The 18849-nt window shown below is 43.3% G+C and overlaps 1 protein-coding gene across 3 annotated transcripts in view; it reads left to right on the top strand.

The window, feature by feature from the left end:
• PCYT1B (phosphate cytidylyltransferase 1B, choline) overlaps nucleotides 1–18849 on the top strand; it is a 144783-nt gene that overhangs the window by 48295 nt on the left and 77639 nt on the right. For 2 of the 3 annotated variants that reach the window (XM_042241692.2, XM_042241691.2), the window contains exon 2: nucleotides 14988–15087. In XM_042241692.2, coding sequence (XP_042097626.1) covers nucleotides 14988–15087 — 100 coding nt within the window. Of the gene's footprint in view, nucleotides 1–14391; nucleotides 14482–14987; nucleotides 15088–18849 lie in introns of those variants that run through there. The other variant, XM_042241693.2, reaches the window with a different exon arrangement.

Below are 18849 nucleotides of genomic sequence, written 5' to 3'. Positions count from 1 at the left end.
TTTCATGGCTGCAATCACCATCAGTGATTTTGGAGACCAAAAAAATAAAGTCTGACACTGTTTCCACTGTTTCCCCATCTATTTCCCGTGAAGTGATGGCACCAGAGGCCATGATCTTCGTTTTCTGAATGTTGAGCTTTAAGCCAACTTTTTCACTCTCCTCTTTGACTTTCATCAAGAGGCTTTTGAGTTCCTCTTCACTTTCTGCCATAAGGGTGGTGTCATCTGCATATCTGAGGTTATTGATATTTCTCCTGGCAATCTTGATTCCAGCTTGTGTTTCTTCCAGTCCAGCATTTCTCATGATGTACTCTGCATACATCATTTTTGGAGTTATTTCTCCACTAATCTCCAGTAGCATGTTGGGCACCTACCGACCTGAGGAGTTCATCTTTCATTGTCCTATCTTTTTGCCTTTTCATACTGTTCATGGTGTTCTCAAGGCAGGAATATTGAAGTGGTTTGCCATTCCCTTCTCCATTGGACTGTGTTTTGTCAGAACGGCCCTACATGGCATGGCTCATAATTTCAGAGTTAGACAAGGCTCTGGTCCGTGTGATCAGATTGGTTAGTTATCTGTGATTGTGGTTTTCAGTTGTCTGCCCTCTGATGGAGAAGGCTAAGAGGCTTATGGAAGCTTCCTGATGGGAGAGATTGACTGAGGGGGAAACTGGGTCTTGTTCTGATGGGCGGGGCCATGCTCAGTAAATCTTTAGTTCAATTTTCTGTTCATGGGTGGAGCTGTGTTCTCTCCCTGTTATTTACCTGGGGCCAAACTATGGTGGAGGTAATGAAGATAATGGCCTTACATCAGTTTAATCTTTATCAATAATCATTCTTTCTCTAGTTTTTTTTTAATCAGTAGTCATTCTCCAGTGACTTTAAAATTCCCCATTCAGCACCTATTTATTGAGGACATTTTATATGTCAGGTACTGCCTTAGAAGAGCTTCCCTGGAGGCTTAGTGGTAGAGAATCTGCCTGCCAGTGTAGGAGATACTGGTTTGATCCCTGGATTGGGAAGATCCCCTGGACAAGGAAATGGCAACCCGCTCTGGTATTCTTGGCCGGGAAATCCCATGGACAGAGCAGCCTGGTGGGGTACAGTCCAAAGGGTCACAAAAGAGTTAGACATGACTAAGCAACTGCCTTAGAAAGTATGGATTTAGTAGTGAGTAGAACAGACTTAGTCCCTGTTTTTTGGAGTTTCCATCGTAGTTGGGGGAGACAGGCCATAAATATACATTTGTCTCCTCAAGTGCCCATGGGGACCTCTCTTCAATCTGCACTCACCCTAGCTGAATGAATGAATCTAGCCTAGTGGTTTTAAGTATCATTTAAATTCTGATGGCTTCTTAACGTATATCGCTAGCTTAGTCCTCTATCCCAAACTCCAGACTTGTACAACCAACTGCCCACCTGACATCTCCACTTGGACATCTAATAGGCATGTCAAACCAAATGTGTGAGAACAAAATTCTTTTTTTTAATTAAATTTTATTTTTTCTTCCAGTTTTATTGAGATAAAATTGACATATAGCACCGTATAAGTTTAAGGTATACAACATAATGATTTGACTTACATACAACATGAAATGATTATCACAGTAGGTTTAGTTAACATCAGTCATCTCCTATAGATAAAAAATTAAAGAAATAGAAAAAAATTTTTTTCCTTGTGATGAGAACACTTAGGATTTATTCCCTTAACAATTTTTATATGTAACATATAGCAGTGTTAATGATATTTATCATGTTGTTCATTACATCCATAGTATTTATTTATCTTATAACTGGAAGTGTATACCTTTTGACCACCTTCATCAGTTACCCCCTTCTCCAATCCCCTACCTCTGGTAACACCTATCTGATCTCTTCTTTGAGTTTGTTTCTTTATTTTTGAAGTATAATTGACCTATGACACAATCTTCCTATTACACAACGTAGTGATTCAGTATCACTATACACTTCAAAATGATAACCACGGTAAGTCTAATTATGATATATCACCCTACCAAGATATTGGCTGGTTATTAACTATATTTCCCACACTGTACCCTTCATATCTGTGGCTCATTTATTTTGCACCTGAAAGTTTGCATCTCTTCATATCCCTCACCTATTTCTTTACTGCCCTCACACCTCTCCCCTCTGGCAACCACCTGTTTGTTCTCTGTATCTATACTCTGTTTCTGTTCTGTTACATTTGTGCGTTTGTTTTTTTAGATTCCACATATAAGTGAAATCATACAGTAGTTGTCTTTCTGTCTGATTTATTTCACTTAGCATAATACCCTCTAGATCCATCCATGTCTTCACAGTGGCAACATTTCATTCTTTTTTAATGACTAATATCCCATTGTGTGTGTATGTATGTTTGTATATAATACATATATATAAACACATATATTCATACATACCGCATCTTTATCCATTCGTCTGTTTTTTGTACTTATTTATTTTGGGGCCATGCAGCATGCAGGCTCTTAGCTCCCCAGCCAGGGACCGTACTTGTACCGCCTGCATGAAGTGCCAAGCCCTAACCGCGGACTGCCAGGGAATTCTCTATCCAATCATCTATTGGTGGACCCTTAGGTTGCTTCTGTGTCTTGGCTATTGTAAATAAAGCTGTAATGAACAAAGAGGTCCATGTATCTTTTCCAATTGGCATTTTCATTTTCTTTGGATAGATACCCAGAAGTGGAACTGCTGGGCCATATGGTAGTTCAGTTCTTAATTTTTTGAGGAACTACCAAACTGTTCTCCATAGTTTACATTCCAATTTACATTCCCACCAACAGTTCAGAAGCTTTTTAGTTTGAAGTCCCTTTGTTTATTTGTTTGGCTGTGCTGTGTGGCATGCACAATCTCAGTTCCTCAATCAGGAATTGAACCTGTGCCCCCTGCATTGGGAGCACAGAGTCTTAACCACTGGACCACCAGGGAAGTCCCCCATTTATTTATTCTTGCCTCTGTTTCCCTTTCCTGAGAAGACACACCTCCCCCCACCCCCACAAACTGCTACTAAGATCAACATGAAAGAGCTTGCTGCCTGAGTTTTATACTAGAAGTTTTATGGTTTCAGATCCTATATTTAAGTCTTTAATCCATTTCAAATTTATTTTTCTGTATGACGTGAGAGAGCAGTCTGGTTTGATTCTTTTGCATGTTGTTGTCCCGTTTCCCTGGTATCACTTATTGAAGAGGCTGTCTTTCCCCCATTGTATATTCTTGACTCATTTCTTGTAGATTAAACAAATCTAGGGAATCCCCTGGTGGTCCAGTGGTTAGGACTCCATGCTTCTACCACAGGGGATGAGGGTTTGATCCTTGGTCAGGGAACTAGGATCCCACATGCCTTGCAGCCAAAAATAACCCACCAAAAACCAAAAGCCCAAATCTACATTAAAGTGTGTGTTTGAGAAGGGAATTCTTGATCTCGCCATCCTGTACCTCCCACTGTCAAACCCCCACTTCCAGTGTCCTCCCCATCCTAGGGAATGGCAGTGCCCATCTTTCCAGTTCTTCAGGCCAGTAACTGTGGCGTTATCCTGAATCCTCTCATTCTTTCACACACTGCATCCAATCAATTCCATATTTTATTTATTCAGAATCTATACAGAATCTCACCCTTCCACTGCCATCCCTCACTTTGGCCCCAGCCTTCATCTGCTCCTGCCTGGTCATGATACCAGATGTGTTAGGGGTTTCCTTGCTTCCACTTTTGACTTCTTGCTGTTTGTGCTCAATATAGCAGCCAGGTAGTCCTGTGAAAACTAAGTCGCTATTTAAAACTTGGTACTGATTCCCGTCTCCTCAGAGTGAAAGCCAGTCTCTATAGCATCCTAAAAACCCCACAGTACTGGTTGCCTTCCATCCCCTTCCTTATGCCTCACCTCTCTGGCTGTATTTTCTACTGTTTTTCTTTTTTATTCATTTCCTCCAGGCACACTGGCCTTCTTGTTATTGCTGGCAGAAGCCAGCCATGCTCTTGCCTCAGGGCCTTTGCACTTGCTATTTGCTCTGCCTGGAGTGTTCTTTTACCGCATGCCTCAATTGATCTTTTATATATTTACACATGTATCAACTTTCTTAAAGTTATAGCCCCTAGTTCCCTTTTCCCCTTCATTGTCTTTTTTTTTTCTGTAGAACTTATCTCCTTTTAACATACTACACATTTTATGATCATTTTTGTTGTTTATTGTCTGTAAGCATCACAAGGGCAGGATTTTTTTGTCTGTTTTGTTCCCCCTGTGTATCCTCAGAACTTAAAACAGTGCCTGGCATACAGCAAGCATTCAAAGTAGTGTTTGTTGGAAAAATAAATGATGGGTGGGTACTGTGAAGACAATATAAATGGTTTTTAAAAGCACAGATGGATTTTTAAAATTTTAAATTTTATTGGAGTATAGTTGATCTACAATGTTGTGTTAGTTTCAGGTATACAGCAAAGCGATTCGGTTATACATATGTTCATTCTTTTTTTTTTTAGATTCCTTTCTCATATTGGTTATCACAAAATATTGAGTAGGGTTCCCTGTGCTATACAGTAGGTCCTTGTTGGTTATCAAATGGGTTTTAAATGTTCCACATACCTGGGAATGTTATGTAACAGTGAGTTTATAGATAATAGTTGTTATTTTTTGAAGTACTCATTTCCTGTTAGATAGCTTCCGCCCTACATATTCAGGACTGTGATCCTTGATTAAGTTTCCTGCATCTCTGAATTCACGGGGGAGGAAATATTTCTTTAAATTTATTTTTAAATTACATGCATTACATCAGTGTGTTCTCATGGTAAAAATAAAACAAAATAACAGATATATATATGGAGTAAACAATGAAAACACTTTTTCGTCTATTCTCCTAATGGTAATTTCTTCCCCAGAGATAACTCCAGTTAACAATTCATTGTGAATTTTTCTAGGCCAGTGTTGTACAATAGAACTTTCTGTGATGACTGGAATGTTCTACATCTATGATAATGCAGTAGCCACTAGCCACACGTGGTTATTGAGCAATTGAAATATGGCTAGTGGAACTGAGAAACTGAGTTATTTTATATAAATTTAATTAATCATAACATTGCTAGCATGTGAAATGAGTGCACTTGTGTGGTACTTTGAACATTATTTGGCATTGCTCTTCTTTGAGATTGGAATGAAAACTGACCGTTTCCAGTCCTGTGGCCACCGATGAGTTTTCCAAATTTGCTGGCATATTGAGTGCAGCACTTTAACAGCATCATCTTTTAGGATTTGAAATAACTCAGCTGAAATTCCATTACCTCCTCTATCTTTGTTCCTAGTGATGCTTCCTAAGGCCCACTTGACTTCACACTCTAGGATATCTGGCTCCAGGTGAGTGATTACACCATCATGTTTATCCAGGTTGCTAAGATCTTTTTTGTACAGTTCTTCTGTGTATTCTTCCACCTCTTCTTAGTATCGTCTGCTTCTGTTAGGTCCATACCATTTCTGTCCTTTATTGTGCCCATCTTTGCATGAAATGTTCCCTTGTATCTCTAATTTTCTTGAGGAGATCTCTAGTCTTTCCCATTCTATTGTTTTCCTCTATTTCTTTGCAATGATCACTTAACAAGGCTTTCTTATTTCTTCTTGATATTCTTTGGAACTCTGCATTCAAATGGGTATATCTTTTCTTTTCTCCTTTGCTTTTTGTTTCTCTTCTTTTCTCAGCTATTTGTAAGGCCTCCTCAGACAACCATTTTGCCTTTTTGCATTTCTTTTTCTTGGGGATGGTCTTGATCACAGTCTCCTGTACAATGTTATAAACCTCCGTCCATAGTTCTTCAGGCACTCTATCTATCAGATCTAATCTCTTGAATCTGTTTGTCACTTCCACTGTATAATCATAAGGGATTTGATTTAGATCATACCTGAATGGTCTAGTGGTTTCCCCTACTTTCTTCAATTTAAGTCTGAATTTTGCAGTAAGGAGTGTATGATCTGAGCCACAGACAGTTCCCAGTCTTGTTTATGCTCACTGTATAGAGCTTCTCCATCTTTGGCTGCAGATAATATAATCAATCTGATGTCAGTATTGAGCATCCAGTGATGTCCATGTGTAGAGCTGTCTCTTGTGTCTTTGGAAGAAGGTGTTTGCTATGACCTATGCATTCTCTTGACAAGACTATGTTAACCTTTGTCCTGCTTCATTTTGTGCTCCAAGGCCAAATTTGCTTGTTATTCCAGGTGTTTCTTGACTTCCTACTTTTTCATTCCAGTCCCCTATGATGAAAAAGACATCTTATTTTTATGTTAGTTCTAGAAGGTCTTGTAGGTCTTCATAGAACTGTTCAACTTCCGCTTCTTCAGCATTACCAATTAGGGCATAGACTTGGATTACTGTGGTATTGAATGGTTTGCCTTGGAAACAAACAGATCATTCTGTCATTTTTGAGATTGCACCCAAGTACTGCATTTTACACTCTCTTGTTGACTATGAGGGCTACTCCATTTCTTCTATGGGATTCTTTCCCACAGTAGTAGATATAATGGCCATCTGAATTAAATTCGCCCATTTCTGTCCATTTTGTGCATGCTAAGTCACTTCAGTCATGTCCGACTCTGTGCGACCCCTTGGACCATAGCCCACCAGGCTCCTCTGTCCATGGGATTCTCCAGGCAAGAATACTGTAGTGTGTTGTCATTCCCTCCTCCAGGGGATCTTCCCAACCCAGGTATCCAACCCGCATCTTTTATGTCTCCTGCATTGGCAGGCAGGTTCTTTACCACTAGTGCTACCTGGGAAGCCCCCTATCCATTTTAGTTCACTGGTTCCTAAAATGTCGATGTTCACTCTTGCTGTCTTCTGTTTGACCACATGTACTTTACTTAGATTTATGGACCAAACATTCCAGGTTCCTATGCAATATTGCTCTTGAGAGCATCAGATTTTACTTTCACCACCAGCCACATCCACAACTGGGCATTGTTTCCAAGAACTTCCAGATTTGCAAGCTGGATTTGGAAAAGGCAGTGGAACCAGAGATCAAATTGCCAGCATCTGTTGGATCATAGAAAAAGCTAGAGAAAAACATCTGCTTCATTGCAGAAGGCTGGGTGCCTAAGAATTGATGCTTTTGAACTGTAGTGTTGGAGAAGACTCCTGAGAATCCCTTGGACTGCAAGGAGATCAAACTAGTCAATTCTAAAAGAAATCAATCCTGAGTATTCATTGGAGGGACTGATGCTGAAGCTGAAGCTCCAATACTTTGGCCACCTGATGTGAAGAGCTGACTCATTTGAAAAGACCCTGATGTTGGGAAAGACTGAAGGCAGGAGGAGAAGGGGGTGACAGAGGATGAGATGGTTGGATGGCATCACCAACTCAATGGACATAAGTTTGAGCAAGCTCTGGGAGGTGATTTAGGACAGGGAAGCCTGGCGTGGTGCAGTCTATGGGGTCACAAAGAGTCGGACATGACTGAGTGACTGAATGACAATGACAAATCATAACTTGAATTTAAATTGTCACATAGGGCCAATGGCTATGTGGTATTGGACAGCACAGTTCTCACCTATTTCTATACAATTCCCTAGTTCTCTCTAACCATAAATGATATCATACTATATAACATGTGTATGTATTGTTTTGTGACTTGCCTTTTGCATTCATAAAAATGTCTTAGACATTGTTCCCTGCCTGTGCAGGTGTATCTATCTTGCTGTTTTTAATGGTGCTTATTAGTTTAGAATATGTGTGAGCCATACTTAGTCAAGTGAAAAATGGGTATTTCTTGGTACTGAGCTGTGTACTGGGCCTCCTCTTCCTGTGTGCCACTGCTCTTTGTTGAGTCTTTGCACCAGCTGCCTGATCTGAGATTCTTTGTCATCAATAACACCGTCCAAGAGTCCAGTGATTCACATGTGTTAGGCCTCTAGTCACCTCTGAGATCTACTTTGTCTTTACTCTCTGTTTTCAGAAGATTAAAATACTCTGATCCCAAATAAAATCAGGCATTAAAAAAATACATTCAGTGACAAGTAGATACAAACCTGACAGCATGGGACTGAAGGATGAACTTTGAGCCATCTTTTTGTGTTTCTGATTTTATGATTCTAAAGTCAGTCAGTCCTAAAGCCAAAGACCTCCATAGGGGAAGGAGAGTCTTTCTTTCTCTTCTCTCTTACATATCCTGACTAAAATGTTCTGTTGTTGTACAAGTCTTTCCAACTGGAAGACATTCTTTAGACAATTATGACTTTATTAACTATGGGTAATTCACTTTTCAATTGATTTCTGTGGTTTTTAACATGCCTCATCAACATTTATTGGCTAAATTTATTGAGCCTGGCATCATACTGTTATATACACCATATCAGTCAAGGCCTTGGCGAGACATAGACAGCTTACTCTAAAGGGGGAATTTAGAGACAGCTTAACAAAGGGACTCGGAGAAGGCAATGGCACCCCACTCCAGTACTCTTGCCTGGGAAATCCCATGGACGGAGGAGCCTGGTGGGCTGCAGTCCGTGGGGTCACAAGAGTCGGGCACGACTGAGCAACTTCACTTTCACTTTTCACTTTCATGCATTGAAGAAGGAAATGGCAGCCCACTCCAGTGTTCTTGCCTGGAGAATCCCAGGGACGGGGGAGCCTGGTAGGCTGCCATCTATGGGGCCACACAGAGTAGGACACAACTGACGTGACTTACCAGCAGCAGCAGTAACAAAGGGACTCTTTTTAAAGGCATGCACAGAGTTTAAGGAAACCTCAAAGTATAGTATGGGTATAGTACCTGAAGCCTAGAAACACTAGGAGGCCTAGACACAATGCCAGCCCTAGGCAGGAAAGGGCTACAGGGAGAATGCGGTTACCAGAAGCTCATGGAGCTATGGCTCTCAGGCAGAGGGCGGGACTAGCATACTAGTTCCTCTCAGGGAGGATGCCAGTGGGATGAGTACCCTCTTGTTCTACCCTCCAGCATTTTGCATGCTTCCCATGGACCCAACCCAACTGGAAGCAGGAAGGCAAGAGAACCCAGTGGTGGAGTCCATACAGAAAGCCATACGCTGAGGAGTAAAGAATGTGGGAGAGTATGTATTGTGGAGAGGCAGAAGGAAGACGTTAATCATGCATACATCATTTCATTTACTCCTCACAACAACTTCATGAGATAAATCCTTTTTTTTTTCAAAACGACTGCTCCTTTTTATTATTTTTTTTCTTTTATTTTTGGCTGTGCTGGGTCTTTGTTGTGGCATGCGGGCTTTCTCTAGTTGCAGTGTGTGAGCTTAGTTGCCCCACAGCACATGGGGTCTTAGTTCCCCACCAGGGATCAAATCCATGTCCCCTTCATTGGAAGGTGGATTCTAACCACTGGGGAATTCCTGGGGAATTCCCAGGGAAGTCCTGAGATAGATCATTTTATTATCATTCTTTTATGGATGTTCTGGATGAGGATACTGAAGGTTAGGGAGGTTAAGGACCAGCAATTTTCTAAAACTCAAATTTAGAAAATCAAGTGGCCACTGATTTATGGAACTAGGATTTGAACTCAGGCCTGACTGAATAGCCCCACTGTAGTTAAAAGTAGCTTAGCTTAAACAAGTTGGCCTGTCACCCTCAGTAGTACCGTGCTAAATTTTGATTGGTTGATTAACTTGCTGTGTGATTGAGCCTGTTGTCAGTCAGAGATGCCTAGTGCATAAATAGAGGTTCTACTGACCACTTTTGCACTCAAGTAATGTTTGTATTGTATATTTTATATAGTGCCTAGAGCTGGTGATGGACAGGGAGGCCTGGCGTGCTGTGATTCATGGGGTCGCAAAGAGTCGGACACGACTGAGCGACTGAACTGAACTGAACTGAATAGCTTTTAAGTAAATAGTTGATAATGTCCAGTTGAACATATTCTGCAAATGAAATGCCCAGTATCTAGTCTTCCCCTTAAGAAGACTGATGGGAACATGCTTTCATGTGGCACTGCCATGTAGTTTGCGTAACCAGAGCTTTGTATAGGCAATATGTCTGCATGCAATGACTGGGTGTTCTGAAATCTTAAATTAGGTACAAGTTTTATTGCAGTCTAGCTCCAACTCTGTGGTCTGGCAAGGCCTTTGCATATGAGAGGTTCAGGGCGCTGGGCCAGGACTTCTTAACCCTTTAAAAATCCTCACTCTCCTCTAAACATAAAAATTTCATGGGCCTCTCTAGCCCTGAATTTGGTATATGGCTTCCTAAGGGGGCATAGTCTATCCTCTGATGATCTCTATCAGTCAAGAGGCTTAATTTCGATGACTTGTATGTTGAAGAGGGTAGAATTTTCCCTCACATATAAAATTGCTAAAAATTTAATATGCCTGTTCAAACTAATACCTCTTCCTATTCTAAAAAGGTCACCCTTCACCTTTGAGGATTGCTGCCCCACAGCCAATTTTGTTTTTCCCTTTCTTATTTCCTCCCCCACTCCCTTATCTATCCAGTAAACATCTGGCATCATATGAAACACACAGAATTCACTAGTTAGTAAACACTCGACAATGTGATCTGGTGATTTGGAGTCTTAAGCTGAGGCTTGTTTATATGTAAGTAATCTGGCCTATTTCACTAAGTCTGGGTAAAAATGAAGTCCCACGCTTTTGTTTTTTCAATTGTTTGCTCCCCCCCTCACTTTTCTAATTAGCTAGAAGTCCAGTATCTTGTTTTTGAGACCCTTTTGTCCTGATTATCTTAGAATCCTAGTGTGTCCTCAGTTCAAAGGGAGCCCAAAAGGTCACTGAGTCTGAGGGATCTACCCCTGCTGTTGCTTCTTGCTGCCACTTGGTGTCACTGTTGAAGACAGGTCCTTTACAGTTCAGTGGAGGCAGTACCTGCCTCTCAGGGTACAAATTAAATGAACTAATACATGTGATAGCATATAGACGGATACATGGCACTAGGTAAGCACTTGAAGGTTTGTATGTTATGTTATTGGGCCTCAGTTTTATGTCTCATGTAGGGCCTAGACCGGAGAATCCCTGGAACCATCCTAGCTGTGGCAAACAGTGAGGAATAGATGGGGGCCTGGGTGTCCTGCAGGCTGATATAGAGCCTGGAGGCCAGGATGGACCAGTCAGGGTCCCCCTCGAGCCTCTGGCTGTCTTAATCCTGTTGTCCTGAGGTTGGTCTGCCATTTGTAGGTGGAGGGGACAACCTGATAGCATAGAATTCCTTCTCTAAATGTATTTATTTATTTCTGGATATGCTGGGTCTTTGTTGCTGTGTCTATTTTTTTCCACTAGTTGCAGCAAGCGAGGACTACTCTCTAGTTGCGATGCACGGGCTTCTCATTGCAGTGGCTTCTCTTGTTGTGGAGCATGGGCTCTAGAGCACGTGGGCTTCAGTAATTGTGGCTCCCAGGCTCTAGGGCACAGGCTCAGTAGTTGGGGCGCCCAGGCTCTAGAGCACAGGCTCAGTAGGTGGGGCTCCCAGGCTCTAGAGCACAGGCTCAGTAGTGTGGTGCATAAGCTTTGTTGCTCCATGGCATGTGGGATCTTACTGGGTCAGGGATCGAACCTGTATGTTCTGCGTTGGCAGGTGGATTCTTTACCACTGAGTCACTGGGGAAGCCTTAGAATTCCTTCTAAATCAAATGATTTGCTATGACTCAGAGGAGGAGGTTCTGCGATGTTCAGGCTGCCAAAAACTGCCTCAGATCACAGGGCTGGTTGATGATAGCTGGTCCTTAACCAAAGTCTTCCTGAAAGTAGAGCTTGAATTTCAACCTAGGAAGTATCCTAGAGAACAAGCCTGTCTGACATTCATTTATTTTCACACTCTTCCCATTCTAAGCACAGTGCCTTGTACATAACAAGAAGTACCCCATCTCCATGTCAACTACTGTTAATGGACTACTCACATGCTCACAAGTACATTTAAGAGCATCCTCTGCCTTCCATCTCTTTGCTTCATCTGTTTTCCTACTTCTAGGTCACAATGATTAAGAACAAAATGCACAGTGCACGTAAACCTGTTTTCACCTTTGAGTAACTACTGTTGCTTTACAACTCTAATTACCAGATTTCACACCCTCTAAAATATATTGACACCTTTCTTGGAAAACAGCAACACCTTATATCTTTAATAAAGTTTGTGACTAGCACATAAAAGATCTCCAATTAGTAATTTATTTTAGATCATGTAAAAAAGATTCACTGGCCACATACATTGAAGGTTAATGAATCATTAATGTAAGTTAACCCCATTTGCCAATTCATTTGTCTATTTGGGTTTTGTCCTAAAAATTCATTCATGAGTCAGTTTGCTTGTTTCAATGGGGAACTACATAATAAATATAATTATTCATAATATATAATATATACTATGATATATAACAGTGAACACTAATAGAAGCTAGAAGCACTAGAAATGGCTCCAAGTCATTGGGTACCAGATCCTTCACATACCTGATCCCCATTTTTCACAACACCCTTATAAGATAGGTACCCATTTTACAGATAAAAGTGAGTTTCAACTAAGTTGAGGAGCTTCCTTTTAAGAACACACAAAGTCAGATACATTTCTTTTAAAAAAAATATTTATTTGGCTGCACTAGATCTTAGTTGCATCACGCAGGATCTTAGTTCTCTGACCAGGCACCCTGCACTGGAAGCATGCAGCATGGAGTCTTAACCACCAGTGAAAGTGTTAGTCACTCAGTTGTGTCAGACTCTTTGCAACCCTGTGGACTGCAGCCCACCAGGCTCCTCTGTCCATGGGATTTCCCAGGCAAGAATACTCAAGTGGGATGCCATGCCCTCCTCCAGGGGATCTTCCCCACCCAGGGATCAAACCCAGATCTACCCGCAGTGCAGGCATGTCCCCAAAGTGAGATACATTTCTTGCCCCAAAGGCAGCTCCTGCTAAAGAGGCCATGACAGGCTACCCATGACCTCCCTCACTAGTCCTCCTCCCTTCACTAACCAGCCCCTGGGCCCCAGGTGGCACCTGACTGAGTGCCAACCAACCCTTCCTGTGGCTTCATTTGAACAGATGAACTTGGTCAAGTTGATCTTCCATTAGGATTTTGAATTGGGAAGCATGGAAAGAAGCACAAAGTGGGTAGGAGGAGGGAGGAGTTGGGACTGAAAGGCTGAACCCAAAGCCGTTGAAAGAAGGTTGGGTGGGGAGACTGAGGAAGCTGCAGTGGGCCATATTCAAGCTGAAGTTTCTGAGGGAGGAGAAGGCAGAGACTTCAATGTAGTGGAAGGAAACAGAGTAATCTGAGCGGGACAGAAAGACGGACATGCAGAGAGCAGCCAGGTCAACGTAGAGCACTCTGGGGCCAGGTGCTGCCCCTTTCTCCTTTCCCCCCACAGTTTGTGTGCCAGGATAGCTGTAAAGTAAGCCTTCATCTCTTGACTTAGCTGTAGTATCTGTTCCTTTCAACCAGGAGAGTGAAATTAGAACACAGAGCCTTTAAGTGCTAGAAAGGGGATTTGAGCCCCCATTTTGTGGCTACAGAGCCTCTGCTGTCATCCCTGCCCCTGCGCCCCTTTATTTCTTCACAAATACGGCCCTGACCCATCATGGCCTACAAGGTCACCTTAATGTATCTCAAAGGGAAGCAGTAAGAGACTCAAATTTCCCGAATCCATGTCTCAAGTCTTGATTTGCTTTCAGAGCCCTGAATGGGAGGGTGGGGGTTAAGAAAACCTCAGGCAACTGAGAGGTCTCCAGACAACTTTAGGGCAGGACTCCAGCTCCCAGGGCAAAAGGTACAACAATGGGGAGAGGGTAGGGGCAGGTCAGTGGAGCATGGGGGTCCCTCCAGAATGGGGACTGGTCTTATCTTTGCTTCTACCTCCAGTTCTCAGATGTCACCTGACGTGTATATAAGTGAATGAGTGAATGAATGGCAGTCTCACAGCCCCCTTCACATGTATGGATCATTCTTTAGTCTTCCCAAGTTAAGGAACACCTGTGTCTATCTCTAAGAAATAATTCGTGCAGCAATATGAGTAATGTTCACAGTGACTCGTCACCTTCAGCTTTAAAAATATTGAAGATGAGGTAGCGAAGACCATGGTAAGGACATAGTTCAAAGATGACAGATGGATTCTGGATTGCACTTGCCCCTTGTTTACAGAAATACGGCTCACTTTGTCTTCCTCTGTCTAGAGAGAGTGAGGTTTTCATTTTAAGAGGCTGACTCAAAAATGCAGAGCCACTTCCTGGGCAGGCTTCCAAGTGACTACATCTCTCTGACAGCGCTCCCCAGAGCCCCAGCCTGAGCTGCCTGGGGCGGGGCCTCCAGCCGTTGGTGGCTGTTGGAACGACCAGAGAGGAGCAGTTATCTGCAGCCCGCCAGAAATGCTGGGCTTTTAGGCCCTCCCCGGGCACAGATAACTGCTTGGGCCTTTGCGCTAAAGAGACGTCAGAGTTTGTGATTGGCCAGGCCGCTGTGTGTGAAATACAGATGTCTGCCACACTCCTGACCATGGCATTCCTTCCAGCCGAGTACCCCCGGGTGTGGGTAAGTCTGAATGTTTGAAGTCTCCCCTGGTTGTTTGTGAAATGCTCCAAGCTGAGCATCGTGCCTTTCCAGGGGGCATGACTTGGCATGTTCCTTAATCCTGCTAAGCCTCAGTTTCCTTTTCTGCGATGCAGAGATGATATCATCTTGTGCTGTAGAAGGACAGAATGCCTATAGGAGGAGAGCAGTGTCTAGCCGTCATAGGGTATTGCAGGGCCTGGGGGAAATAACATGTTCAGGGCACCACGTCTGGTACCTGGCAGATAGTACATGCTGGAGAGCTTATTGCTGAAACATCAGTCAGGAAGAAAAAAAAAAAAAAAAGCCTTCATGAACAATATCCCTGTTTTTCTTTCTAACAGTACGAGATTTCTCTGAAAGACTGAGTGGATATCTTCTACTTAATCATCCACATGTAGCCAACAGAAATAAAACTTCAGGGGAAGTCAGTGCCAAAGCCAAGGCTGTCAGACTGAATTTACTCCCTTTCTCTTTTTTCCTTCTAGACCCTGACTGCACCTGCCCCATTTGCAGATGAAACGAGTTGTCTATGCCAAGCACCCCATGAGAAACTGACCATTGCTCAAGCCCGCTTAGGGACACCAGGTGAGGCTGTACTACTTATTCTCTGGCGGGCCCTGTCCTGACATCTCAAGTGGCAGAAAGGCCCATCATTATGTGAGCAGCTCTTGCTTCAAATTGGAGACACGCATCTAGAGGTGATCGCACGGGGCGGGAAGGGTAAACGCTGATGTCGATCAACTGGACCAAGCAAAGTAGCCAAGGAAAAGATGTTGCAGGACCCTGGAGTTGCAGCCCTAGCTCTCTTCTTTACTTTCTACCGCCTGGGCGTCATGAGAACAGTCTGAATCTGTTTCCTCATGTGCAAACAGGGCTTTTTATGACAACTGCTGCTGCTACTGCTGCTAAGTCACTTCAGTCGTGTCCAACTCTGTGCGACCCCATGGACCACAGCCTACCAGGCTCCTCCATCCATGGGATTTTCCAGGCAAGAGTACTGGAGTGGGGTGCCATTGGCTTCTCCATTTATAACAACTAGATTGCATTAAATATACCATTGCATTTTTAAAAAACTGTGAAGTCATAGAAAAACCTACGCTACTGTAATTATTATCATTCTTAAAAGTCTGTGTTTTAAAAGTTTCTCCAAGTATGCCCTGGCTCTGCTCTAGGAACTTACTGTTCATTCCTTTAGCCCCTACCAGAGATGGAGAGGGAAGAGTTGTAAAAAGAACTGTAAGGTGCTATCTCTGTTTCCTAAGAGTGTTCACTATAATTAAAGAGACAAGACAACTAGATAGGAAATAAAAACCCACCAGTAGCTTGCATGCATGTTCTTAGGGGTTAAATCCTGCAGCACAAATGATAGCTGACAGTTTTGAGAAGGGCAGATTCATTTGGCTTCAAGCAGTGAGGCAAGACCTAATCCCAGACCTGAGCTGATCTTTCAGAAAAAGTACGATGGGTTCTTTGTGGGCAGAAAATGGAAGGATATTGTGGGCAAGTGAGATAGGAGTAGTGAAGGCGCAATGATAGGGAGGGAGTGAGTGGCGTTTCTGTCGATTGGGATGGAGTGAAAAATAAGACTAGTCCAGCAGGTGAGCCTTGAGCCATTTGAGACGGCATAATTCTACGGTTTCCAGTCGCCAGCCCCAAAAACAAACATCCCAAATGTAATAGAATCCATGGGACAAAGGACAGTTTGCTTAAGAGCAGCAGATATTTATTAAGTACTTACTGTACACTAAATTCTTTATCTTTATTGTCATTTCACTATCACAGCCCTATGTGGTTGATACTTTTAGCATTTCACAGGTGAGGAAGTGAAGGCTTTAGACCAGGGGTCCCCAACCTCCAGGATCAAGTGCCTGATGATCTGAGGTGGAGCTGATGTAATAATGACAGAAATAAAGTGCACAATAAATGTAATGTACTTGAATCATCCCCAAACCATCCCCACCCCAGTCCAAGGAAAAACTGTCTCCCACAAAACCAGTTCCTGGTGCCAAAAACGTTGGGGACCGCTAGTTTAGAGAAGCTGTGAATCTGCAGAAGATCGTTTAGCTAGTAAGTGGCAGTGTTTCTCACATTTGAGTCTGTCTTAGAATAACCCAGAGGGCTTATTAAAACACAGGTGGCTGGGCCTTACCCCCTGATTCAGTCCAACTGGGGTGAGACCAAAGAATGTGCGTCTCTAAGAAGTTCCCAGGTGAGGCTGCTGCTGGGGAACCATGCTTTGAGAACCAGTGGTAAGTGCTAAAGCTGGGATTGGATCTCAAACCTGTTTGTGTTCAAGCTTGATCTGTTGGCCATGACACTCTGCTGCCCTTTAAGAAGAGCTTCGAGGGAGTGAAGTGAGGAGCAGAGCAGGCAGTTAGAGGGCTTTGTAGTGACTTCTTTGTTTAAATTTACTTATTTATTTTTGGCCACACTGGCTCTTTGTTGCTGTGTGGGCTTTCCATAGTTATGGTGAGTGGGGCTGCTCTCTAGTTGTGGCGCACAGGCTTAGCTGCCCTGTGGCATGTGGGATCTTAGTTCCCGGACCAGGGATTGAACCCACGTTGCCTGTGTTGACAGGCGGATTCTTAACTACTGGATCACCAAGGAAGTCCTTATAATAACTTGTTGTGAAAATTTAGGCAAGAAAAGCCTTGAGGAGACAGTGCAGAGCAGCTAAACCAGTGTGCAAAGAATCACCTGGAAAGTTTGTAAGCAGCAGAGGTTTTTGCTCACGCTCCCAGACTCCTAAATCTACCGTAGAGCCCAGGCATCTGCATTTTTAACAAATAGCCCAGGCATCTGAAGTTGGTGACCTATAGACCATAGCCTGAGAAATGCTGACGCAGCAATAAATCTAAAAGGTGGAATGAAAGTCCAGGCGGTTATGAAGAGAACAGACTTGACTTCAAGTTAAAGGATGAGCTTTAGGTCCAAGCAGAAAAAGATCCTACTTTTCTAAGGGAAAGGAAAAGGGCATTTGAACTTGCTTTCCACCTGCTAGGTGCTGTGCCCTGTATGTACTCTAGTTAGTCTTTGCAAAAACTGGTTAAGGTGGGTATTTTTGTGCCCTCTCTGCTGACAAGGCCGGTGACACGTGGAGAACTGGAAAATAACTTGTCAAATGTCCTATCTGACTGATAGAGCTGGGATTCGATCTCAGGTCCCTCTCACCTCATACCCCTGCTTTGTCCACCACGTTGGGCTGCCCTGTGGAGCATGCGCCACGGCAGCTCATGGAGCTTAGTGAGAACATGCTCAGACTTTGAACTGGAGGCTAGCAAGTGTGTGAACAAGACAGAAGCTACGATCTTCTGTAGTGGGAGGACCATCTCCATGCCCACTGCTGTTTTACCAGTACCTGGAGAAGTACTGTATGCTCAGTAAATACTTTGTGAATGAATGAATGAACGAATGAAAGACTGGGACAAGAAAAGGAGCTCATCAGTTGGAAATAGAATCAGAGAGGGTTTGACCTGCTGCTGGGGGTGACTGAGTGAGACTGAGTACCTGTAGGCTAACTGCCCAGTGTTTGTTTGCTGTTGCTGTTTCAATCGTTTATTCATTTTATTTTTGGTGGCACTGGGGCTTTGTCACTGCACTCGGGCTTTCTCTGGTTGTCGTGAGTGGGGCTGCTCCTAGTTGCGGTGCACGGGCTTCTCATTGCAGTGGCTTCTCTTGTTGCAGAACATGGGCTCTAGGGCATGTGAACTCAGTAGCTGGGGCTCGCGGCCTCTGGAGCACAGGTTCAGTAGTGGTGGCACACAGGCTTAGTTGCTTCATGGAATGTGGGATCTTCCTGGACCAGGGCTCGAACTTGTGTTTCCTGCATTGGCAGGAGGATTCTTACCCACTGTTCCACCAGGGAAGTCCCACCAAGAGGTTTAAAGCCTAAGACTCCAGCTAGAATAAGATGGTGCATTTTCAAATAGCTGTACAGTGAGCTCTGTGATACACAGGTCATTAGAGGAGGGGTGAGAGGGAGCAAAGGTGAACTACTACTCTCAGAAATTCTCCCCTTTTATCTCAGGTGACCATACTGGGAAGTCATCCAGGAGAATTTGTGATATTTGGTGGGCATCTGGCTGAGGGAACTTCTGTTAGGAAATCCTTTATTTAGAGCATCTTTAAAATTTTTATTTTTTTAATTTTTTTGGCTGTGTTGGGTCTTCATTGATGTGCACAGGTTTTTCTCTAGTTGCACAAAGCGGGGGCTACTCTAGTTGCAGTGTGTGAGCTTCTCATCGTGGAGAAGCTTGTAGCATAGCACAGACTCTAGGGGGCTGTGGACTCAGTAGTTGTGGCTGTCGGGCTCTAGAGCACAAGCTCAGTAGTTCTGGCACGTGGGCT

The sequence above is a fragment of the Ovis aries genome, chromosome X (genome assembly GCF_016772045.2).
Source record: "Ovis aries strain OAR_USU_Benz2616 breed Rambouillet chromosome X, ARS-UI_Ramb_v3.0, whole genome shotgun sequence".
NCBI lineage: Eukaryota > Metazoa > Chordata > Mammalia > Artiodactyla > Bovidae > Ovis > Ovis aries.
This window is presented reverse-complemented; position numbering and strand designations above follow the sequence as displayed.